Raw genomic sequence first — 21,922 nt, 5'->3', positions numbered from 1 at the left:
ATATATGTTCTACCTTGGATTAATGATTGATTGAGTCTATGATTATATTACCCTATTATTGTAGACTTCAGTAAGATATCATTTGTTTTTGTTATTATATTTGTGTAAAAGTTAACTGTTATTACTGCAAGTTTTGTTCAATATTCTTTGTTGAATTAAGATTTAGAAGATTTTCATAAATTATTGTTTCAATTTTCAGCTTATTAGTATTCTTATTAATTCAAGGGTGTATACTTAATGATAACTTGTAGTACTTAAAATTATGGATTTCTACTGATGGATGACGACTTAATTATTGCAGAACCTTCTCCGTTGCATACAACAACAATTGTGGAGAAATGTACTCTTAAGCTGGTTGATGATTACAAGCACATGCTATGCCAAGCTACAGAACCCTTGTCAACCTTCTTAGAGTATATCACGTATGTGAACTTTTCATTTTCTGTTTGCTCTGTTATTGTATTTACTGAGCACACACAAGTTTATACAGCACTGTCACTTCAGATTGAAACCGTGTCTGGTGTCCGTCACTAGTCGTTAATTACCGGTGTTGATGTGCCAATACTCAATATCAATGTGGTTTCCAGTACCCGTGTCTGTAAGTAAAGCTGAAATGAATATATTTTCTTTTTTACTCTGCAGATATGGTCACATGATAGACAATGTTGTTTTGATTGTTACTGGCACCTTGCATGAGAGAGATGTCCAAGAACTTCTAGAAAAATGCCATCCACTGGGCATGTTTGACAGGTACCCTGATTTCTATGCCTTTTTTTTTTTGACGTCTTCTATGCATTTTGCAGCATATTGTTGTTGGTACATAGAATATTGATTTCATCTTTTGTTTCTCCCCGTGGCATTCTCCTCAGTATTGCCACTTTGGCTGTAGCTCAGAATATGAGGGAGCTTTACAGGCTGGTTCTTGTTGACACTCCTCTGGCTCCATACTTCTCTGAGTGCATTACATCAGAGGTAAATCATCTCCAGAATTATCGTTTCCCTTTTCTTTGGTTCAACTTCAATCAGTCTGCGTGTTGAATGCTGTAGTATAGTTTTATTGCATAAACCTGAAATTATCTATATCTACCCCTAATTTTCACCAAATAGACTGAAAAAAAATGTAATGTAAAACTATAAAAAAAATTGGAAGGCAAATAGCTCTTGGTTGCCATCCAGAAGACAATTTTCCTACTTTGATATTATAGGCATTAATTTGGATTATGCACATGCAATAGTACAATAGTACCAAAACTTTGATATTATAGGCATTAATTTCGTTGGCATAGCTTCATATGTTTATTTCTTTGATTTATGTGCTCATGGTTTTGGTTAATTTTCAGGACTTGGATGACATGAACATTGAAATAATGAGGAACACTCTTTACAAGGCATACCTTGAAGATTTTTACAGATTTTGTCAGGTGAAGCCTCTTTTTGATTTCCAAGTCTCTTTTTTGTCAGCTAGTTATTTGTATTCCCTTGTGATTTCCTCCTGACAGTCATCAATTTCAATGTTATTCCCAAACAGAAACTTGGTGGTGCTACTGCCGAGATAATGTCTGACCTTCTGGCTTTTGAGGCCGATAGAAGGGCTGTGAATATTACCATAAACAGGTAAATCACTAAGAAGGTTTTGTACAATCTTTTTGTTTATCTGGATATCTGCATAACTAGCATCCATGGTTTCCACGTTGTGCAGCATTGGAACTGAGCTTACCAGAGATGACCGTAGGAAGTTGTACTCTAACTTCGGTTTGTTGTAAGCTCTAATCCTTCAGATAAATATTTTTAAAAATAAGAAAAAGCAAATCAATATACTAATTTGTAATGCTTATTTTACTAATCACCAACTTATTTTTAACAGCTATCCATATGGTCATGAGGAGCTTGCTGTCTGTGAGGACATTGATCAGGTATGATTTGCATCTCAATTGTGTTAAACGTTTGGTTGTTGCATTGCTGATGTACAGTGTTTTCCCTCTTTCAATTTGTATGCTTCTTGGACCCTTCTAGATTGTGTTTCTTAGGGCAGTAGATTATTTATCGATTTTTTTTATTAGTACCTAAGTCATTGTAATGTGCTGCAACTATATTATTCCTCTTATCCCTGGTTTAATTGCCGTTGCATGACCTTAAACCTGTACCGCCAGGAGACTGCCCTACTTGTAGATGATTCTTGTTTGAGGGATCTCTTTGAAACTTTCATTTCATATTTTTGTGCACTTTCATTGTTACTTCATTTGCAATTTGAGTTGCTTTTGGCTACCAATTTCTTGTTGGTATCGCCCTGAAATATTTGAGATTCATCATTGTTGTCTATAACATCCACTGATTTCTAGTTGATTTCTTTTAGTATTGCTTTTTTAGCCTTAATTCTTTTACATGGTTGCTGTTGGATATTTGTATGTTGGCTTCTTTTTGCCTAAAACAAATATTCATATCGGATGTGGAACACAATGTTCTGACATCAAGGTCTGGCTGTGTGTTCTGCGCCTCGCCTTCTTTTACGCACGCGCCTGCGCTATTTAAGGAAGTCCACGCCAATCTATGATTGGTCAAACCTGCGTGTTTAAGGAGAAGATCAGAACAACTTTAAGTTCCTGAGATTGTGCAAGCTTCTTAGGAATATCTTTTAAGGTGATCATAATGTCCAATTAAATTTGCCAAGCCTGTTATGGTAAGTTTCCTTATTTGGACCTTTGACTTGTAACTGATCGCCCGATTGTTTCTGGAGCCCGTGATTCATGATGATCAGATCGCTTCAGTATAAGAGAAGAGGACTGCAAGACCTGAAGACCATTCAAGCCGTCACTAAGCAAATTAGAGTGTCTAGGGTTTTGAGTCATTTTTGTGAGCCTTTCGTGTGTCTTTTGATACATGTTAAGGACTGTCACTTGAGTTGTAATTGTGCACTACTCCAGAGCTTTTAAGCAAGGAGATAGGTAGTTGTAAGGCTGCACCAATGTTGTGAAACAAAGGTGTATGTTGTTATTGTGTTGGAAGGTAACTTCTATTGTGCTTTGATAATTGAATTGTAAATCACATGGTTTGTGATTAGAGAGATAAGGAAGTGGGATGGGATCTCAAGTCTAGGAGTTCTTAGGCTGAAATCATTACGGGTAGAGTCTAGGTCATCAAGTGCAAACGTGGTTTGTTGAGAGCTTTTTGAATACAATCTACTAGTGGATTTCCTTCATGGCTTGGTAGCCCCCAGAGTAGGTGACGTTGCACCGAACTGGGTTAACAAATTATTGTGTCTCCTTTCCTTTCTGTTTGTTTATGCTTTTGTTGTTTGATGTTAGTTTAATGTTTCAATCTTTTGTTAAACATCTGAATCTGTTTGATTAAGTGTTGCAACATCGTGTGAAACATCTTAAGCTAACGAAGCCAGAATTTCAATTGGCATCAGAGCAGGCACCCTGCCTGTTATTGGGTGAGATCTAGAGGAGTTCTATTCTGGCAATATGGAGAAAGTAGGAGGATTCGTTAACAGACCACCTCTGTTATATGAAACCAACTACGACTATTGGAAGTCTCGCATGAGTGCTTACCTAAAGTCTGTTGACAGCAAGACCTGGAAAGCCGTGTTGAGAGGTTGGGAACATCCTGTTGTTCTTGACAAGGATGACAACAAAACAACGGATCTGAAACCAGAAGAGGAATGGACTGCTCCTGAAGATGAATTGGCTCTTGCAAATTCGAAGGCGTTAAATGCTCTCTTTAATGGGGTAGACAAGAACATGTTCCGACTCATCAAAAAGTGTGATGTTGCCAAAGATGCTTGGGACATCCTCAGGACAACTCATGAAGGAACTTCTAAGGTAAAGAGCTCAAGAATCCAGCTCTTAACAACCAAATTTGAAAGTCTGAAAATGCAAGAGGATGAGACTATTCAAGACTACTACATGAATGTTTTAGACATTGCAAATTCATTTGATTCCCTTGGGGAAAAGCTGTCAGATGAGAAATTGGTAAGAAAGATTCTCAGATCTCCAAAGAGATTTTACATGAAGGTAACAGCCATTGAAGAAGCACAGGAGGTATCCAATATGCAAGTGGAAGAACTCATAGGTTCTCTTCAGAACTATGAGCTTGTTGTTGACAACAGAACTGAGAAGAAAGGAAAAGGCATTGCTTTCACAACAAGCACAGCTGATGATGTTGGAAAGGATGAAGATGCAGAAGAAGACAAGCTAACAGAAGATATGGCCATGCTTGGTAGACAATTCAACAGAGTTATGAAACAAGTCAACAACAAATTCAGAGGAAATGGGCGGAACTTCAGATTCAACACCGACAGGCAACAAGGGAATCCAAAATATGACAGAGGTGATGAAAAGAATAGTCAGTACAAAGGAGTACAATGCCATGAATGTGAAGGTTATGGGCATATCAGAACTGAATGTGCAACCTTTCTCAAGAAACAAAAGAATGGGATGATTGTGGCTTGATCTGATGATGAAGGTACAGATGGAGATGTTGATAGTGATGCGGCTAGACATGTCACTGCCATGACTGGAAGAGTGGAGCCATCTTATGATTCTGCTGATGAAGAGCTTATCTGTGAAGAAGTTATTCTTCCAAAATGTGATCAAGAAGGAACTAATGCTGTTTCTGCCAAATTCACTTCAGGGCATGAAGCAACTATTAATCAACTCTTACAAGAAAGAAGTAAGCATCTGTCCAAGATTACTGAACTGAACAATGAGGTAATTCTTCTTAAGTCCCAACTTGACCATGTTCTTAAACAAGTTAAGATGATGACTACTGGAACTGAAGTACTAGATAGGATGTTAAATAGTCAAATTGTAGGGAAACCTAATGGGATAGGATTCACTCATGAACACCTAAAGAAAGAACATCATAGCAATAGTCATTCCCAGGCCCTAGAACATTATCAGAAGAATAGAAATAAAAAACCTGTGAAGAAAATAATGTTTGTAACCTCCTCTAGTAAAGTATCAGTACCAGATAAGATGTTAGAACATTCAGTAGAACTTTCTATCTCTGAGTCAGTGAAAGAATCTTCCACCTTGAGATGTGATTTCTGTAACAGACCAGGACATAAAAAATCCTTCTGTTTTGATTTACCTGGTATACCTAAGCAATATCAACCTAGGTCTGCTTTGAAGAAAGAATGGATACCTAAGTGTGTATTTTGATAGTGGTTGTTCCCGTCACATGACTGGAGTTGAGAGCTTTCTGGAAAATGTTAGAACTTATGCAAAAAGCTGTGTTACATTTGGGGATGGTGCTAAAGGAAAAATTGTTGAGATTGGAGACTTAGTTAGAGAAGGGTCTCCTAGGCTGAGTAATGTCTTGTTGGTAAATGGTCTAACTGCAAATTTGATCAGCATCAGTCAATTGTGTGATCAAGGGCTAAGTGTAAATTTCAGTAAAACTGAATGTCAGGTCTTGGATGGAAAGGGAAAATTGAGCATGATGGGGACTAGATCAAAGGACAACTGCTACTTGTGGATGTCTCAAGAAAAGGCTCATTTGTCTTCTTGTCTGATAAGCAAAGATGAAGAAGTTAAACTGTGGCACCAAAAATTGGGACATGTGAATATGCAAGGGGTTAAGAAGGCCATATCTCATGATGCAATCAGAGGGTTACCCAAGCTGGACATCACTGAAAGAAGTATTTGTGGAGAATGTCAGATTGGTAAACAGATACGGGTGTCTCATCCAAGGTTGGAACATCAAGGTACCTCTAAGACTCTTGAACTTCTTCATATTGATTTAATGAGACAAATGCAAGTGGCCAGTATTGGTGGAAAGAGGTATGTTCTGGTGGTTGTTGATGACTTCTCAAGATTCACTTGGGTGAACTTCATTAGAGAAAAGTCAGATACTTTTGAATCTTTCAAGGAACTTTGCATTCAACTTCAAAGGGAGAAGAATAGAGGCATTGTCAGGATAAGAAGTGATCATGGGACTGAGTTTGAGAATTCCAGATTCCATGAATTCTGTGCAAAGGAAGGAATCAGACATGAGTTCTCATCCCCTATAACACCCCAACAGAATGGTGTGGTGGAAAGGAAAAACAGAACTCTACAAGAATCTGCTAGGGTCATGCTTCATGCTAAACATCTTCCCTACCATTTCTGGGCTGAAGCTATGAATACAGCTTGTCATGTTCACAACAGAGTCACTTTGAGAACTGGTACTACAACTACTCTGTATGAACTATGGAAGGAAAGAAAACTTACTGTTAAATACTTCCACATTTTTGGAAGCAAGTGCTACATTCTTGCTGATAAAGACTACAGAAAAAAGATGGATCCTAAGAGTGATGAAGGAATTTTTCTGGGATATTTTCAACAACAAAACTTAAGTGGTCATGGAATCCATTAATGTGGTAATTGATGATGGTGTCAAAGAAGAAATCTCTGAAGTTGTTCCTGATGTTGAAGCTGATCTTGAAACATCAACTCAAGAAAATGTTGTACCAGAGACTGAAGTTGAACCTGAAGCTACTTCTGTAGTTGCTGAGGTAGATCAGGCTGAAGCAAATAAGGGACCCTCAATCCGAGTACAGAAAAATCATCCTCAAGATCTGATTATTGGAGATCCAAATCAAGGAATCAGAACAAGAAGATCTAATGAAGTTGTTTCCAACTCCTGTTTTGTTTCCAAGTTTTAACCTAAGAATGTAAAAGAAGCTCTCACTGATGAATTCTGGATTGAAGCCATGCAAGAAGAGCTCAATCAGTTCAAGAGGAGTGAAGTATGGGAATTGGTGCCTAGGCCAAATGACATAAATGTCATTGGCACAAAATGGATATATAAGAACAAGTCTGATGAGAATGGGATCATCACAAGAAACAAGGCAAGACTGGTGGCCCAAGGTTATACACAGGTGGAACGGCTAGACTTTGATGAAACATTTGCTCCTGTTGCCAGGTTGGAATCCATAAGACTGCTTTTGGGGGTAGCTTGTATTCTGAAATTCAAGCTTTTTCAGATGGATGTTAAAAGTGCCTTCCTAAATGGCTATCTGCATGAAGAAGTGTTTGTTGAACAACCTAAAGGTTTCATTGATCCAAACTTTCCAGATCATGTCTACAAACTCAAGAAGGCCTTATATGGTTTAAAACAAGCTCCCAGAGCTTGGTATGAGAGACTCACAGAATTTCTGATCAATCAAGGATACAAGAAAGGTGGTACAGACAAGACCTTGTTTGTTAAGAAGGAACATGGAGGAGTCATGATAGCACAAATATATGTTGATGATATTGTGTTTGGAGGAATGTCGAACCAAATGGTTCAACATTTTGTTCAACAAATGCAATCTGAATTTGAAATGAGTCTGGTAGGAGAATTGACCTATTTTCTTGGCTTACAGATAAGACAGATGGAGGACACTATTTTCATCTCTCAAAGCAAGTATGCTAAGAATATTGTGAGGAAATTTGGACTGGATAATGCCAGTCATAAAAGAACTCCAACAGCCACTCATCTAAAGCTGTCAAAGGATGAAAATGGCGTAGCTGTTGATCAAAGTCTATACAGGAGTATGATAGGAAGTCTACTTTATCTTACAGCAAGCAGACCTGATATAACTTTTGCTGTGGGAGTTTGTGCAAGATATCAAGCAGAGCCCAAAATGAGCCATCTGGCTCAAGTCAAAAGAATTCTGAAATATGTCAATGGCACCACAGACTATGGTGTTCTGTATTCTCATAGTAACAACTCTCAATTGATTGGTTATTGTGATGCAGATTGGGCAGGTAGTGCAGATGACAGAAAAAGCACATCAGGAGGATGTTTCTTTCTTGGAAACAATCTGGTGTCCTGGTTTAGCAAGAAGCAAAACTCTGTGTCTCTCTCAACAGCAGAAGCTGAATATATTGCTGCAGAAAGTAGCTGTTCTCAGTTGGTGTGGATGAAGCAAATGTTGGAAGAATATGATGTATAACAAAGTGTTCTAACATTGTACTGTGATAATCTTAGTGCAATCAACATCTCCAAAAATCCTATTCAGCACAGCAGAACAAAGCATATTGACATCCGACATCACTTCATCAGGGATCTGGTTGAAGATAAGGTTGTAACTCTAGAGCATGTAGCCACTGAAGAACAATTGGCTGACATTTTCACCAAAGCTTTAGATGTCAAACAATTTGAGAATCTAAGGAGCAAGTTGGGTGTTTGCTTGCATAAGGAGCAGTAAGTGGTTCACTACTGGGTTACTGGGTATGGCATATTTTCTAGCTAAAAAGGGGGAGTAATAAAGTGGTCATACCTATGTAATATCCAGCTGTAAGGACAGATGCCAGCAGAAGCTACAAACCTTGGATGCACATGTTCAGGGGGAGTAAGGCTATTTAAGTAATCACTCAATGATTATTTAATTGAGGGGGAGTGATTATGTTCTGCAGTTGCTGTGTATGAAAATTTATTTTTTCCATTATGTGTGGATGCTTTTACGAATGTCTGAACATCAGTATATTCTGCATGTTCTATCAGGAAATTATTTTTCCTGTATATCCGCTGCTGCAATTCTCTGGTTTTCTATTTGGTATCTTATTCTCTCATCTACTGGATTCATATGGTGTTTTGTTTTTGAAAAATTATGAGAGTAGATTCAGAGATCATAATATAATTCTGAAGTCTTGAAGATTGTGATGTGATTGAAGTTTTATATGTATGGTACCTCTTAGTTTTCCAAGAGCTGTGTATTTTCTTCATGGATGTTTTATTTGTGTTTTTGATGATTGAAGAAAATTGTGCATGTGCTTATCTCTCCGGTTTGATTAGATTGGCATGAAGTTGTTTTAGCCAAAAATTTGCCAAAGGGGGAGATTGTTGGATATTTGTATGTTGGCTTCTTTTTGCCTAAAACAAATATTCATATCGGATGTGGAACACAATGTTCTGACATCAAGGCCTGGCTGTGTGTTCTGCGCCTCGCCTTCTTTTACGCACGCGCCTGCGCTATTTAAGGAAGTCCACGCCAATCTATGATTGGTCAAACCTGCGTGTTTAAGGAGAAGATCAGAACAACTTTAAGTTCCTGAGATTGTGCAAGCTTCTTAGGAATATCTTTTAAGGTGATCATAATGTCCAATTAAATTTGCCAAGCCTGTTATGGTAAGTTTCCTTATTTGGACCTTTGACTTGTAACTGATCGCCCGATTGTTTCTGGAGCCCGTGATTCATGATGATCAGATCGCTTCAGTATAAGAGAAGAGGACTGCAAGACCTGAAGACCATTCAAGCCGTCACTAAGCAAATTAGAGTGTCTAGGGTTTTGAGTCATTTTTGTGAGCCTTTCGTGTGTCTTTTGATACATGTTAAGGACTGTCACTTAAGTTGTAATTGTGCACTAGTCCAGAGCTTTTAAGCAAGGAGATAGGTAGTTGTAAGGCTGCACCAATGTTGTGAAACAAAGGTGTATGTTGTTATTGTGTTGGAAGGTAACTTCTATTGTGCTTTGATAATTGAATTGTAAATCACAGGGTCTGTGATTAGAGAGATAAGGAAGTGGGATGGGATCTCAAGTCTAGGAGTTCTTAGGCTGAAATCATTACGGGTAGAGTCTAGGTCATCAAGTGCAAACGTGGTTTGCTGAGAGCTTTTTGAATACGATCTACTAGTGGATTTCCTTCATGGCTTGGTAGCCCCCAGAGTAGGTGACGTTGCACCGAACTGGGTTAACAAATTATTGTGTCTCCTTTCCTTTCTGTTTGTTTATGCTTTTGTTGTTTGATGTTAGTTTAATGTTTCAATCTTTTGTTAAACATCTGAATCTGTTTGATTAAGTGTTGCAACATCGTGTGAAACATCTTAAGCTAACGAAGCCAGAATTTCAGTTGCTCGCGTAGGTTCGTGCTGTTATGGAAAAATACCCTCCTTATCAATCTATCTTTGCGAAGTTATCGTATGGGGAGAGCCAGATGCTTGACAAGGCATTCTATGAGGAGGAAGTCAAGAGGCATTGCTTAGCATTTGAGCAACAGGTTAATTTTTTTAACAGTTCAGAATATCATAATATTAAGTTGGAAGGATATTGACTGGCTTAATTATAAATGTTTTTGTATGGTGTACGTATGTTTTATTCATTCACTAAGCCATCCTAATTTGTCTATATTTGCAGTTTCACTATGCTGTTTTCTTCGCATATATGAGGTTAAGGGAGCAGGAGATAAGAAATCTTATGTGGATTTCAGAATGTGTGGCTCAGAATCAAAAGTCGAGACTTCATGACAGTGTTGTCTTTATATTTTAGTCTGATTACTCATTGTTATAGCTTGTATGTTCATTTGGACTAATTGTTGTGTCTGCATTCTACACCCAAGTTGCCGATCATTAGAGACTAGAGAAGATTGTGATACAAATAAGTAAAATCTTCTGTAATATAGATGGGAGATCTTTTGTCAAATTTGATTAAATTATGTTCAGATTTAAAAACACTTATATTGAATTTGTATGTTGTGAATTGTGATAATAAATTTTCTTATGAAATAAACTTTGATAGATTTGTTCAGGCATTACTTTCTTAATGTCTTTCTTATATTATTTAGAAGATTGGGGGCAAAGCTTAGGAAGATTGCCACATTTTGTCAAAAGGCAAATAGAGAACTATGCTATAAGTGAATTTCTTATCTCACCTTATTTGCCTCTCGCGTGCCCAACTGTATTTTGGATTGTATCTTTCAAAAGCATAAAATACGTTTAAAATCCTCCCATTTTTTCCGATTTTAGAATCCCAAAATAGGGTTGTTGTGAATTCGTTGAGAAACACACCAATAAAAAACTTGATGCGTGGAGCAAATTAATACCAAGTAATCAAAACAAGCGGGTAGCAAATAATCCAAACAAAAATAGCAAGAGATAAGGAGGAAGGAGAACACAAGAATTTGTTTACCCAGTTCGGTCTAATGATGACCTAGTCTGGGGGAGAGAGCAGCTTTCCGTTCCACTATAATGATATGAGTTTCTTTACAAAGAGATATTGAGTTACAAGAATCAGATATTGTAGGTGGGAAAAGAAACTGTCATACTATAGTCTCTTGCTTGATTAACTCTTTTTGCATCACCAAGAGTCTATTTGGGAGAATGGTGGGGTTTGGAAAGAGAAAACTTTGAGCTGTTGTTTTTCTTCAGTAATACAAAATCCTTCGAATTTGAGAAAGTTAAAAAAATTGCGTTGGATGAAAGTTTCAGAGAATTTAGATAAAAAATTTAAATTCAATTTATGTTATTATAGAAGTCTCAAAATTTAAAACATATTAATGTTAGTATATTTAATTTATTATTCTCTACAAACAATCTCTCAAACAAAGAAAACGAAATATTTCTCTCTAGTTTATTTTCTTCCCAACAAAACCTTCTCTCCAAACAATCAAACAGATCCCCGAATCATAGTAAGAAATCTCAACATCAGGACGGTACAAATTTCATTCATTTTTCCAAGTATCTTTTCCCTAAAATGCGTTTTTCAATAAAAAAATTTGTACATATAAAATAGTTAATTTTTCAATAAATTTGTGCATGCTCTTACATGGTTCTAGATTGAATTTCATGCATAAAACCAAATAATAAAATGGTGAGTATATGAAGGGAGAAAACAAATTGTTATGTCGGTATGAAATAAAATTGCACAGGAACAATTGACTAAGTCAATTAAATTGTTTTCCAAGAATGCAAGAAGCAAGAAAGTCATAGGAAATTGCTGAGTCAAACAATAGAGACAAATGTACTGAAATTAGAAAAGAAAAACCAAAAATGGACAGAAAATGAAATTTGTGGAAGATAAGAAAGCCTCACTACATGATAAAACATCAAATAGACTTGTGATGTTAGTCCTAAACCAAAATGCACGGTCAATGATAATCAAATTCACTATAAAACATTTTCATTTACTATAAGAATCACTTAGTATGTGTCTAGCATTTCATCCAAAACATTCACTTTATTCAGTTCAAAATATTAAAATACAATGGTGTTTGTCAGGTCTCTTGTTTTGTTAGTAAAATTTCTTTTTCTTTATTCACTCTTCTCTTTCGCATTTACTACATGTTTTCCTCAAATTCATCCAAAGTGTCATGGTGATGAAAGCCATGCCTTGTTGCAATTTAAGGAAGGCTTTGTCATCAATAACTTAGCCTCTGATGATCTTCTTGGTTATCCTAAAACATCATCTTGGAATTCCAGCACAGATTGTTGCTCATGGGATGCGTTAAATGTCATGAGCACACAGACCATGTGATTCACATTGATCTTAGTAGCAGCCAACTCTATGGTAGAATGGATGCAAATAGCAGTCTCTTTCGCCTTGTGCACCTTCGAGTTCTTGATCTTTCTGACAATGACTTCAATTACTCTCAAATCCCATCCAAGATAGGTGAGCTTTCACAATTAAAACATCTGAAACTTTCCCTGAGCTTCTTTTCTGGAGAAATTCCACCACAAGTTTCACAGTTGTCCAAGTTGTTGTCTCTTGATCTAGGCTTCAGAGCTACAGACAATCTGCTGCAACTCAAATTATCCAGTCTCAAAAGCATAATTCAAAACTCAACAAAACTTGAGACCCTTTATCTTAGTTCTGTAACAATTTCATCTAATTTACCAGATACACTCACAAATCTAACTTCATTGAAAGCACTGTCTCTATACAATTCTGAATTGTATGGTGAATTTCCTGTTGGAGTATTTCATCTTCCAAACTTGGAAGTTCTGGATTTGAGATCTAATCCAAATCTCAAAGGAAGTTTACCTGAGTTTCAGTCTAGTTCACTCACCAAGTTAGGACTTGATCAGACAGGTTTCTCTGGTACACTGCCAGTGTCTATTGGAAAGCTTACTTCTTTAGATACTCTAACAATTCCAGATTGCCATTTTTTTGGATATATTCCTTCTTCACTTGGCAACCTCACACAACTCATGCAGATAGACCTTAGAAATAACAAATTTAGGGGCGACCCTTCTGCATCCTTGGCCAATCTTACAAAACTAAGCGTCTTGGATGTTGCTTTGAATGAATTTACTATTGAGACCTTCTCATGGGTAGGTAAGCTCTCGTCATTAATTGCCTTGGATATATCCTCAGTCAAAATTGACAGTAACATCCATTATCTTTTGCAAATCTCACTCAGCTAGTACTTTTAAGTGCAGCAAATAGCAATATAAAGGGTGAAATTCCATCTTGGATTATGAACCTAACAAATTTAGTTGTCTTGAACCTACCCTTTAATTCTTTGCATGGAAAGCTAGAGTTAGACAAGTTTCTGAACCTCAAAAAGCTAGTCTTTCTTGATTTATCATTTAACAAACTGTCATTGTATAGTGGAAAAAGTTCATCTCGTATGACTGATTCTCTAATTCAAGATTTACGATTGGCTTCATGCAATTTTGTTGAGATTCCAACATTCATAAGTGATCTTAGTGATATGGAAACTCTTTTACTGTCAAACAACAATATAACTTCGCTACCCAAATGGTTGTGGAAAAAAGAAAGTCTACAAATCTTAGATGTTTCCAACAATTCATTGGTAGGAGAAATATCCCCATCCATATGCAATCTCAAATCACTCAGGAAACTTGATTTATCATTCAACAACTTAAGCGGCAATGTTCCTTCATGTCTAGGGAAGTTTAGCCAATATTTAGAAAGTCTGGATCTAAAAGGGAATAAATTATCTGGCCTCATTCCTCAAACATACATGATAGGAAATTCCCTTAAACAGATTGATCTTAGCAACAACAATCTGCAGGGTCAGTTGCCAAGGGCTTTGGTCAACAATAGAAGGCTGGAATTCTTTGATGTTAGTTATAACAACATCAATGATTCATTTCCATTCTGGATGGGAGAGTTACCGGAGTTGAAGGTATTGTCTTTAAGTAACAATGAATTCCATGGAGACATTAGGTGCTCTGGCAACATGACATGCACATTTTCCAAACTTCACATCATTGACCTTTCTCACAATGACTTCTCTGGCAGTTTTCCAACAGAAATGATCCAAAGTTGGAAAGCAATGAATACTTCCAATGCAAGTCAGTTACAGTACGAGTCTTACTTAAGATCGAAGTATGCACGACAATATCATATGTTAGAAAAAAAGTTTTATTCTTTCACTATGTCAAACAAAGGACTGGCCAGGGTTTATGTGAAGCTTCAAAAATTTTACAGCTTGATAGCCATTGATATTTCAAGCAACAAAATCAGCGGAGAGATACCACAAGTGATAGGCGAGTTGAAGGGTCTTGTTTTGCTCAACTTGTCAAATAACCACCTTATTGGAAGCATACCATCTTCCTTAGGGAAGCTTTCTAACCTTGAAGCGTTAGATCTTTCTGTCAACAGTCTTTCAGGGAAAATTCCCCAACAGTTGGCACAAATCACCTTTTTGGAATTCTTAAATGTGTCCTTTAACAATCTCACGGGTCCAATACCACAAAATAATCAGTTTTCTACGTTCAAAGGTGATTCATTTGAGGGTAACCAAGGTTTGTGTGGGGATCAGTTGGTGAAGAAGTGTATAGATCATGCAGGGCCTTCTACTTCCGATGTTGATGATGATGACGACTCGGATTCTTTCTTTGAGTTATACTGGACAGTAGTTCTGATTGGATATGGTGGTGGACTTGTTGCTGGAGTTGCATTGGGAAACAGTTACTTTCTGCAGGTATTTGCATGGTATAGAGATTGCCTTAGCGTTTCAGTTATAATTTTGCTTAATAAGATTTTTAAGAGACATTAGTGAGTTGTTTTTATGTTTCCAAAGCAATAAACATATCAGTTGGTTCTTATTTGTTTTAGTTTCCTTCTGTTCTTGTAATTGCATATTAAGAGTTTCCTTTGTATGTAAAAGCAATAAAGGTTGTTCGATAGAGCGTGCTTTGAATTGAATTGAATTGAATTGAATTCTTATATATAGTCTTCGTTTTCTGCTAGTTCTTTTTACTCCAAAAGCAATAAAGATTATGCAATATTTCATTAATTTCTTCATTATATGTATAATATAGGATTCTACCCTGCACCACCATGTCCATGATGGTGCACAGTACCAAAAACGTTTTTCAAATCTCCAGTAAAACAAAAATGAAATAATTTGCATCAAAAATCAATTTTATGTTACCTCAATTTGTATGCCTTTCGTTATCAATTTACAACCTTTCTCTTAATAACTTAAACCGAAGTTTCCAATAATGAAAAAATTATTCTGAAATAAATAACCTTGATAGTGTATTCATGAAGGAGCAAAAATATTTTCGATTGATGGTTAAAAGCGGCAAACCATATACTTACTGAGCTCAAAATTTGTTCCTCAAACACATGGACAAGTCCTGCATAATCAAGTTATGTATTTTCTTCTTTTGTTGATGTAATTGCCTCTAGTATGAATGTGATTTGTATGATGTTTTGTTGTTGAAAGACAAGCAACGAAGGTTGTGAATTACTTATAATTCAGATTTGTGTTAAAAATGAGTGTCAGAGACAAAGTTACCTCATGTGCATCAATATGATCTGCATCAAGAGAGTCTCAAAGTGAAGGGCTTAAGCCAATTGGGAAGGAATAGGAACAAATAAATAAGCTCTGGCAAAGGTTTGTTCTAGCCAGGGTTCAAAATGAGTTCTCCCGATCGATTCAACCTTGTCTCCCGATGAATTGGTATTCGTTTTTTACCACTTAAACTCTACCACTTGGTTTCTCTAATAACTGGCATAAACTATCAAATCACTACCATCACATAATTTTGTCATGTATTACTTCCTAAGGATATATACGGTTAGAAAGATACTCGTACTGTGACATAGTTTCCTATGTTGTTTAGCTGATTCAGTGATATAATCATTACTTTTTTCTTTAGATTCACATAGCATTGGACAAAAAGTTAGTATTAGACATAATGTGATAATAGATCTCTTCATCATTTTGGTCCAAAAACTATTACATTCTCTTCAATTTCGTTAATTTGTTTTTTAACTAATTTGAGATTGATTAATTGATCTAATCATTTACAATGAAGGAAACAATGCTAGGTGGAATAACTTCCATCCATGTGGCCAGGGCATGGAATAACTTCTAGTTTTATCGTGGATGCCTTTGACAATATTCCCAAGATAAGCTCTAGTTCCCAAATCCTTGCGATTCAACATTTTGATGAGCGTTTCATTATCGCTTTCAAATTCAACTCAGCGAAACTACAATCTATAGCCCATTTGCGCAGATTTATAGAGCACCATAGCTTCCGCCATGGTTGGATCTTCAAACTCTCGCATTCTCCAGGTAGCAGATGCCAACACCTCTCTGTTGCTGTCACGGTAGATTGCGCCCAAGCCCTAGGTGCCGCTGCGAGCTAGATTAGCATCTGTGAACATTAATATGCTATGTCTTATGCCATTACTCTAGTTGACTTGTTGCTCAAGAAATGATAGTTTTTATTTTCAAATGATGATTCTTGCTTTTTAGTCGAATTAAGGTTATAATTTGGAATGAAAAATCTCTTTTAAAGGGCTGATAACTTTGATTTCTGTATTAGAGACTTAGAGTAGAGTTATTTGGACATGCCACTGTTTGAGACTCTTGTGGTAGTATTTGTGATTAATCTTTAATAATTTTTTATTTTCTTTGGTATTAGACTGGTCATTTACACCATTAACATTTTCAGAAAAAAAATATTTCATCCAATCCTTGGCTTGCAACATGTATTTGACACTAGAAAGTAGTATCAAGGTAGTATTTGCAACATGTATTTATAGTTATCACAAAAAGTTGTTTAAAATTGGTTGTCAAAATATCATTCCTCTTTTTTTTAGTTCCAAAAACTCTCTCAATTACTGTTGCACATGTAGAAGTAGTATTAAGGTATCCTTGCAACACCTCTACAAGGCCACTGTTCTACCAATTCTTGCTTCCCATTCAAGTTATTTAAAAAATTGTTTTAACTCATTTGGACTCAAAATATTATGAGAGAAAATCGATGGTTGAGTCGTCTTATAATTTAGATTTTGTTAAAAAAACACGTAAAACAATTATTTTTTATTTTTATTTTTTTAAAAATTGAACAAAAACTAAAATACATCTTATTACCTTTATATGGATCTTCAAATTGTGTTTACTGTTTCTTATGGATTTAAAGGTAAACGTGTTCGAATTTGTTTATTTAAAAAAAAAAAAAAACTGAAGACAAATATTTAAATGCGATTTGAAGTCACAAAACGGCAGTTTTCGAATGCGTTATATATATATGTATGTGTGTGTATATATATATATATATTAACTTTTTTATTTTATCTCTAAACATTTAAAAAAAAAACTAAAAAACTGTTATAAATATTAATAGTGGATGTCCAAATAGCAAATGAGTTAATAGGCTATACTAATAGATGATTGGGCTTAGTCCATAAGCTATTATATTTCCCTATATTTCTCTATTCTCTCTTCCTCTCCTTCTCTCTATTATTGTTTCTATTTACTTAGTTTTATAACACGTTATCAACACGCTCTAATCAACTAAGAAGGTAAATAATTCTTCTTAATCCATTATAATAAGTTGTAATTTTGTTTCGATGATTATAGGTTATTGTTGCAATTCCATCAATTTGGAATCAATGCCTTATAGATACATATTATCGTTATTATGCAAATTATATACTGTTTGTTTATTTTTAATTAAACATTCATGCATCCCTGAAGGATTGCATAAAAGATTGATCACATCTATAATATAGTTGCCGAAGAACTATATTCAAAAGGGAACACATCTTTGAAGGATTGCTTAAAAACTTAAATTATTTTCGAATGAATTCCTCATGAATTCAAAGGTGTTGCATCCCTGAAGGATTGCTTAAAAAGTCAAATTGTTTTCCAATAAATTCCTGATGAATTCAAACGTGTCGCATCCCTGAAGAGTTGCTTAAAAACACAATTTTTTTTACTGAATTTCAGAAGAACTCAAAATTCTCAAATTTTGTTTAGAGTTTATTCTCTCTGAGTTTCAGAAGAACTCAAAAGTCTCAAATTTTGTTTAAATCTGTTGGTTTCTAAAAATTTAAAAGACCAACTTTTATTCTCAATGAATTCTTGAAAAATTCAATAGTGAGGCATCCTTGAAGGATTACTTGAAGAATAATTTTCAAAAATTATTGGTAATGAACATCTATGATATAGTTTTTGAAGAACTAAAATGAACATATTATTGAAAGCATCCTTGAAGGACTACTTAAGGAATGAATTATCTCAATCTTTATTTATGAAGATTTGTGGCATAGTTCCTTAATTTGCTCATTTTTCCTTTAGAACAATTTTTTTTATAAGATACATTATTCAATCCGTGCGAAGCACGGATTTGTAACTAGTTTTTAATAAAAATGTACATATAAATTATATTTTTTCAATTATGCATGCTTAACTTTTTAAAATTATATTCAATATTTTTGTGCAAGCTCTTAAGTGGATACTCAGTTCTAGATTAAAGTTCTATGCATACAACCAAATAATAAAATGTTGAGATAATAAAATTCCACTGGAACAATTGACTAAGTCTAAATATTAAATTGTTTTCCAAAGATGCAAGTAGCAAGAAACTTAGCGGAAATTGCTGAGTCAAACAATCGAGACAAATGTACTGAAATTAGAAGGCAAAAACCATAAATGGACAGAAAATGAAATTTGTGGAAGATAAGAAAGCCTCATTACATGGTAAAACATCAATAGACCTTGTGTATTGGATTGGCCACATAATTTGATTAGAGATTATATTATGTTACATCAAAGTCTTGTATAATATGCATTGGTCTGAAATAAATACAATAAAGATTAAATAAAATTGTAGAATCTACGATAAGATCCAAGATGCAAATACCTTCCTGGAATTTAAGGAAATAAAGGAGACAAAGTATTTTTGGAGTTGATCAAGTTAGCCTCTCCAATAGGCTAAGCCAAGATATAGAATTATGATGTTAGTCCTAAACCAAAATGCACGGTCAATGATAATCAAATTCACTAGAAAACATTTTCATTTACTATAAGAATTACTTAGTATGTGTCTAGCATTTCATCCAAAACATTCAGTTCAAAATATTAAAATACAATGGTGTTTGTCAGGTCTCTTGTTTTGTTACTAAAATTTCTTTTACTGCATTCACTTTTCTGTTTCACATTTACTACATGTTTTCCTCAAATTCAGCCAAAGTGTCATCAATATGAAAGCCATGCCTTGTTGCAATTTAAGGAAGGCTTTGTCATCAACAGGATTGCCTCTGATAAGCTTCTTGGTTTTCCTAAAACAGCATCTTGGAATTCCAGCACAGATTGTTGCTCATGGGATGGCATTAAATGTCATGAGCACACTGATCATGTGATTCATATTGATCTAAGTAGCAGCCAACTCTACGGTACAATGGATGCAAATAGCAGTCTCTTTCGCCTTGTGCACCTTCGAGTTCTTGATCTTTCCGACAATGACTTCAATTACTCTCAAATCCCATCCAAGATAGGTAAGCTTTCACAACTAAAATTTCTGAACCTTTCTCGTAGTTTATTTTCCGGAGAAATTCCACCACAAGTTTCACAGCTGTCCAAGTTGTTGTCTCTTGATCTAGGCTTCATGGCTACAGACAATCTGAATCTGCTGCAACTCAAATTATCCAGTCTCAAAAGCATAATTCAAAACTCAACAAAACTTGAGACCCTTTTTCTTAGTTATGTAACAATTTCATCTACTTTACCAGATACACTCGCAAATCTAACTTCATTGAAAAAACTATCTCTACACAATTCTGAATTGTATGGTGAATTTCCTGTTGGAGTATTTCATCTTCCAAACTTGGAATATCTGGATTTGAGATTTAATCTAAATCTCAATGGTAGTTTTCCCGAGTTTCAATCTAGTTCACTCACCAAGTTAGCACTTGATCAGACAGGTTTCTCTGGTACACTGCCAGTATCTATTGGAAAGCTTAGTTCTTTAGTTATTCTAACAATTCCAGATTGCCATTTTTTTGGATATATTCCTTCTTCACTTGGCAACCTCACACAACTCATGGGGATATACCTTAGAAATAACAAATTTAGGGGCGACCCTTCTGCATCCTTGGCGAATCTTACAAAACTAAGTGTTTTGGATATTAGTCGCAATGAATTTACTATTGAGACCTTCTCATGGGTAGGTAAGCTCTCATCATTAAATGTCTTGGACATATCCTCAGTCAATATTGGCAGTGACATCTCATTATCTTTTGCAAATCTCACCCAGCTACAATTTTTAGGTGCAACCGATTGCAATATAAAGGGTCAAATTCTACCATGGATAATGAATCTTGCCAATTTAGTTTACTTGAACCTAGCCTCTAATTTTTTGCATGGGAAGGTAGAGCTTGACACATTTCTGAACCTCAAAAACCTAGGTTTTCTAGATTTATCATATAACAAACTGTCATTGTATAGTGGAAAAAGTTCATCTCGTATGGCTGATTCTCTAATTAAATATTTAGTACTGGATTCATGCAATTTCGTTGAGATTCCAACATTTATAAGAGATCTGGCTAATCTGGAAATTCTTAGGTTGTCCAATAACAATATAACATCGATACCCAAATGGTTGTGGAAGAAAGAAAGTCTACACGGCTTAGCTGTTAACCACAATTCATTGAGAGGAGAAATATCCCCATCCATATGCAATCTCAAATCACTCACACAACTTGATTTATCGTTCAACAACTTAAGCGGCAATGTTCCTTCATGTCTAGGGAACTTTAGCCAATATTTAGAAAGTCTGGATCTAAAAGGGAATAAATTATCTGGCCTCATTCCTCAAACATACATGATAGGAAATTCCCTTCAACAGATAGATCTTAGCAACAACAATCTGCAGGGTCAGTTGCCAAGGGCTTTGGTCAACAATAGAAGGCTGGAATTCTTTGATGTTAGTTATAACAATATCAATGATTCATTTCCATTCTGGATGGGAGAGTTACCCGAGTTGAAGGTATTGTCTTTAACTAACAATGAATTCCATGGAGACATTAGGTGCTCTGGCAACATGACATGCACATTTTCCAAACTTCACATCATTGACCTTTCTCACAATGACTTCTCTGGCAGTTTTCCAACAGAAATGATCCAAAGTTGGAAAGCAATGAATACTTCCAACGCAAGTCAATTACAGTACGAGTCTTACTTCAGATCGAACTATGAAGGACAATATCACACGTTAGAAGAAAAGTTTTATTCTTTCACAATGTCAAACAAAGGACTGGCCAGGGTTTATGAGAAGCTTCAAAAATTTTACAGCTTGATAGCCATTGATATTTCAAGCAACAAAATCAGCGGAGAGATACCACAAATGATAGGCGAGTTAAAGGGTCTTGTTTTGCTAAACTTGTCAAATAATATGCTTATTGGCAGCATTCCATCTTCCTTAGGGAAGCTTTCAAACCTTGAAGCACTAGATCTTTCTCTCAACAGTCTTTCAGGGAAAATTCCTCAACAGTTGGCTGAAATCACCTTTTTGGAGTTCTTAAATGTGTCATTTAACAATCTCACAGGTCCTATACCACAAAATAATCAGTTTTCTACATTCAAAGGTGATTCATTTGAGGGTAATCAAGGTCTGTGTGGGGATCAGTTGTTAAAGAAGTGTATAGATCATGCAGGGCCTTCTACCTCCGATGATGATGACGACTCAGAGTCTTTCTTTGAATTATACTGGACAGTTGTTCTGATTGGATATGGCGGTGGACTTGTTGCTGGAGTTTCATTGGGAAGCACTTTCTTTCCAGAGGTATTTGAATGGCTTAAAAGGATCTTTTGAGTTAAAAGCAAAAAACATATATTTCCTATGCATTAATGGTTTTCATTTGTTCAAATTTCATGTTGTTATTGTGATTGTCTTTAGTAAGAGTATGCTTTGTATGTATTTTAATTGTTGTTGGTATGAAATATTATTATGAAATAAAGCAAGTCCA

General features: G+C 35.6%; 4 protein-coding genes across 4 annotated transcripts; all 4 read left to right on the top strand.

The window, feature by feature from the left end:
• Nucleotides 1–305: 305 nt before the first annotated feature.
• Nucleotides 306–10,492, top strand: LOC25497487 (V-type proton ATPase subunit d1). The gene is made up of 9 exons (XM_013592074.3): nucleotides 306–422; nucleotides 643–750; nucleotides 870–972; nucleotides 1,341–1,421; nucleotides 1,529–1,614; nucleotides 1,700–1,759; nucleotides 1,865–1,913; nucleotides 9,831–9,965; nucleotides 10,103–10,492. Exons 1-9 carry the CDS (start codon nucleotides 373–375, stop codon nucleotides 10,232–10,234), a joined length of 804 nt encoding a protein of 267 aa, XP_013447528.3. The 5' UTR covers nucleotides 306–372; the 3' UTR covers nucleotides 10,235–10,492.
• A 1,607-nt stretch (nucleotides 10,493–12,099) lies between these two features.
• Nucleotides 12,100–13,232, top strand: LOC112416328 (receptor-like protein 7). Its single transcript, XM_039827227.1, has one exon. The coding sequence runs from the start codon at nucleotides 12,178–12,180 to the stop codon at nucleotides 13,105–13,107; it is 930 nt and encodes a 309-aa protein (XP_039683161.1). The 5' UTR covers nucleotides 12,100–12,177; the 3' UTR covers nucleotides 13,108–13,232.
• An 81-nt stretch (nucleotides 13,233–13,313) lies between these two features.
• On the top strand, nucleotides 13,314–14,711 carry LOC11420299 (receptor-like protein Cf-9 homolog). The gene has a single exon (XM_024769791.2). The coding sequence runs from the start codon at nucleotides 13,314–13,316 to the stop codon at nucleotides 14,709–14,711; it is 1,398 nt and encodes a 465-aa protein (XP_024625559.2).
• Nucleotides 14,712–19,047: 4,336 nt separating this feature from the next.
• LOC11409111 (receptor-like protein 7) lies at nucleotides 19,048–21,768 on the top strand. The gene has a single exon (XM_003621073.3). The coding sequence runs from the start codon at nucleotides 19,048–19,050 to the stop codon at nucleotides 21,766–21,768; it is 2,721 nt and encodes a 906-aa protein (XP_003621121.1).
• The last annotated feature ends 154 nt before the right edge of the window (nucleotides 21,769–21,922 follow it).

This window comes from Medicago truncatula, chromosome 7 (assembly GCF_003473485.1).
Source record: "Medicago truncatula cultivar Jemalong A17 chromosome 7, MtrunA17r5.0-ANR, whole genome shotgun sequence".
NCBI classification, from domain to species: Eukaryota; Viridiplantae; Streptophyta; class Magnoliopsida; order Fabales; family Fabaceae; genus Medicago; species Medicago truncatula.
This window is presented reverse-complemented; position numbering and strand designations above follow the sequence as displayed.

What these genes read in the sequence shown, in the direction of transcription:
- LOC25497487 (XM_013592074.3), top strand. Translation starts at nt 373, where the DNA reads ATGCTATGCCAAGCTACAGAACCCTTGTCAACCTTCTTAGAGTATATC. An exon ending in ACCTTCTTAGAGTATATCAC is followed by an intron (nt 423 to 642) that starts GTATGTGAACTT and finishes TTTACTCTGCAG; the next exon opens with ATATGGTCACATGATAGACA. An exon ending in CCACTGGGCATGTTTGACAG is followed by an intron (nt 751 to 869) that starts GTACCCTGATTT and finishes CATTCTCCTCAG; the next exon opens with TATTGCCACTTTGGCTGTAG.
- LOC112416328 (XM_039827227.1), top strand. Translation starts at nt 12,178, where the DNA reads ATGGGATGCGTTAAATGTCATGAGCACACAGACCATGTGATTCACATT.
- LOC11420299 (XM_024769791.2), top strand. Translation starts at nt 13,314, where the DNA reads ATGACTGATTCTCTAATTCAAGATTTACGATTGGCTTCATGCAATTTT.
- LOC11409111 (XM_003621073.3), top strand. Translation starts at nt 19,048, where the DNA reads ATGGTGTTTGTCAGGTCTCTTGTTTTGTTACTAAAATTTCTTTTACTG.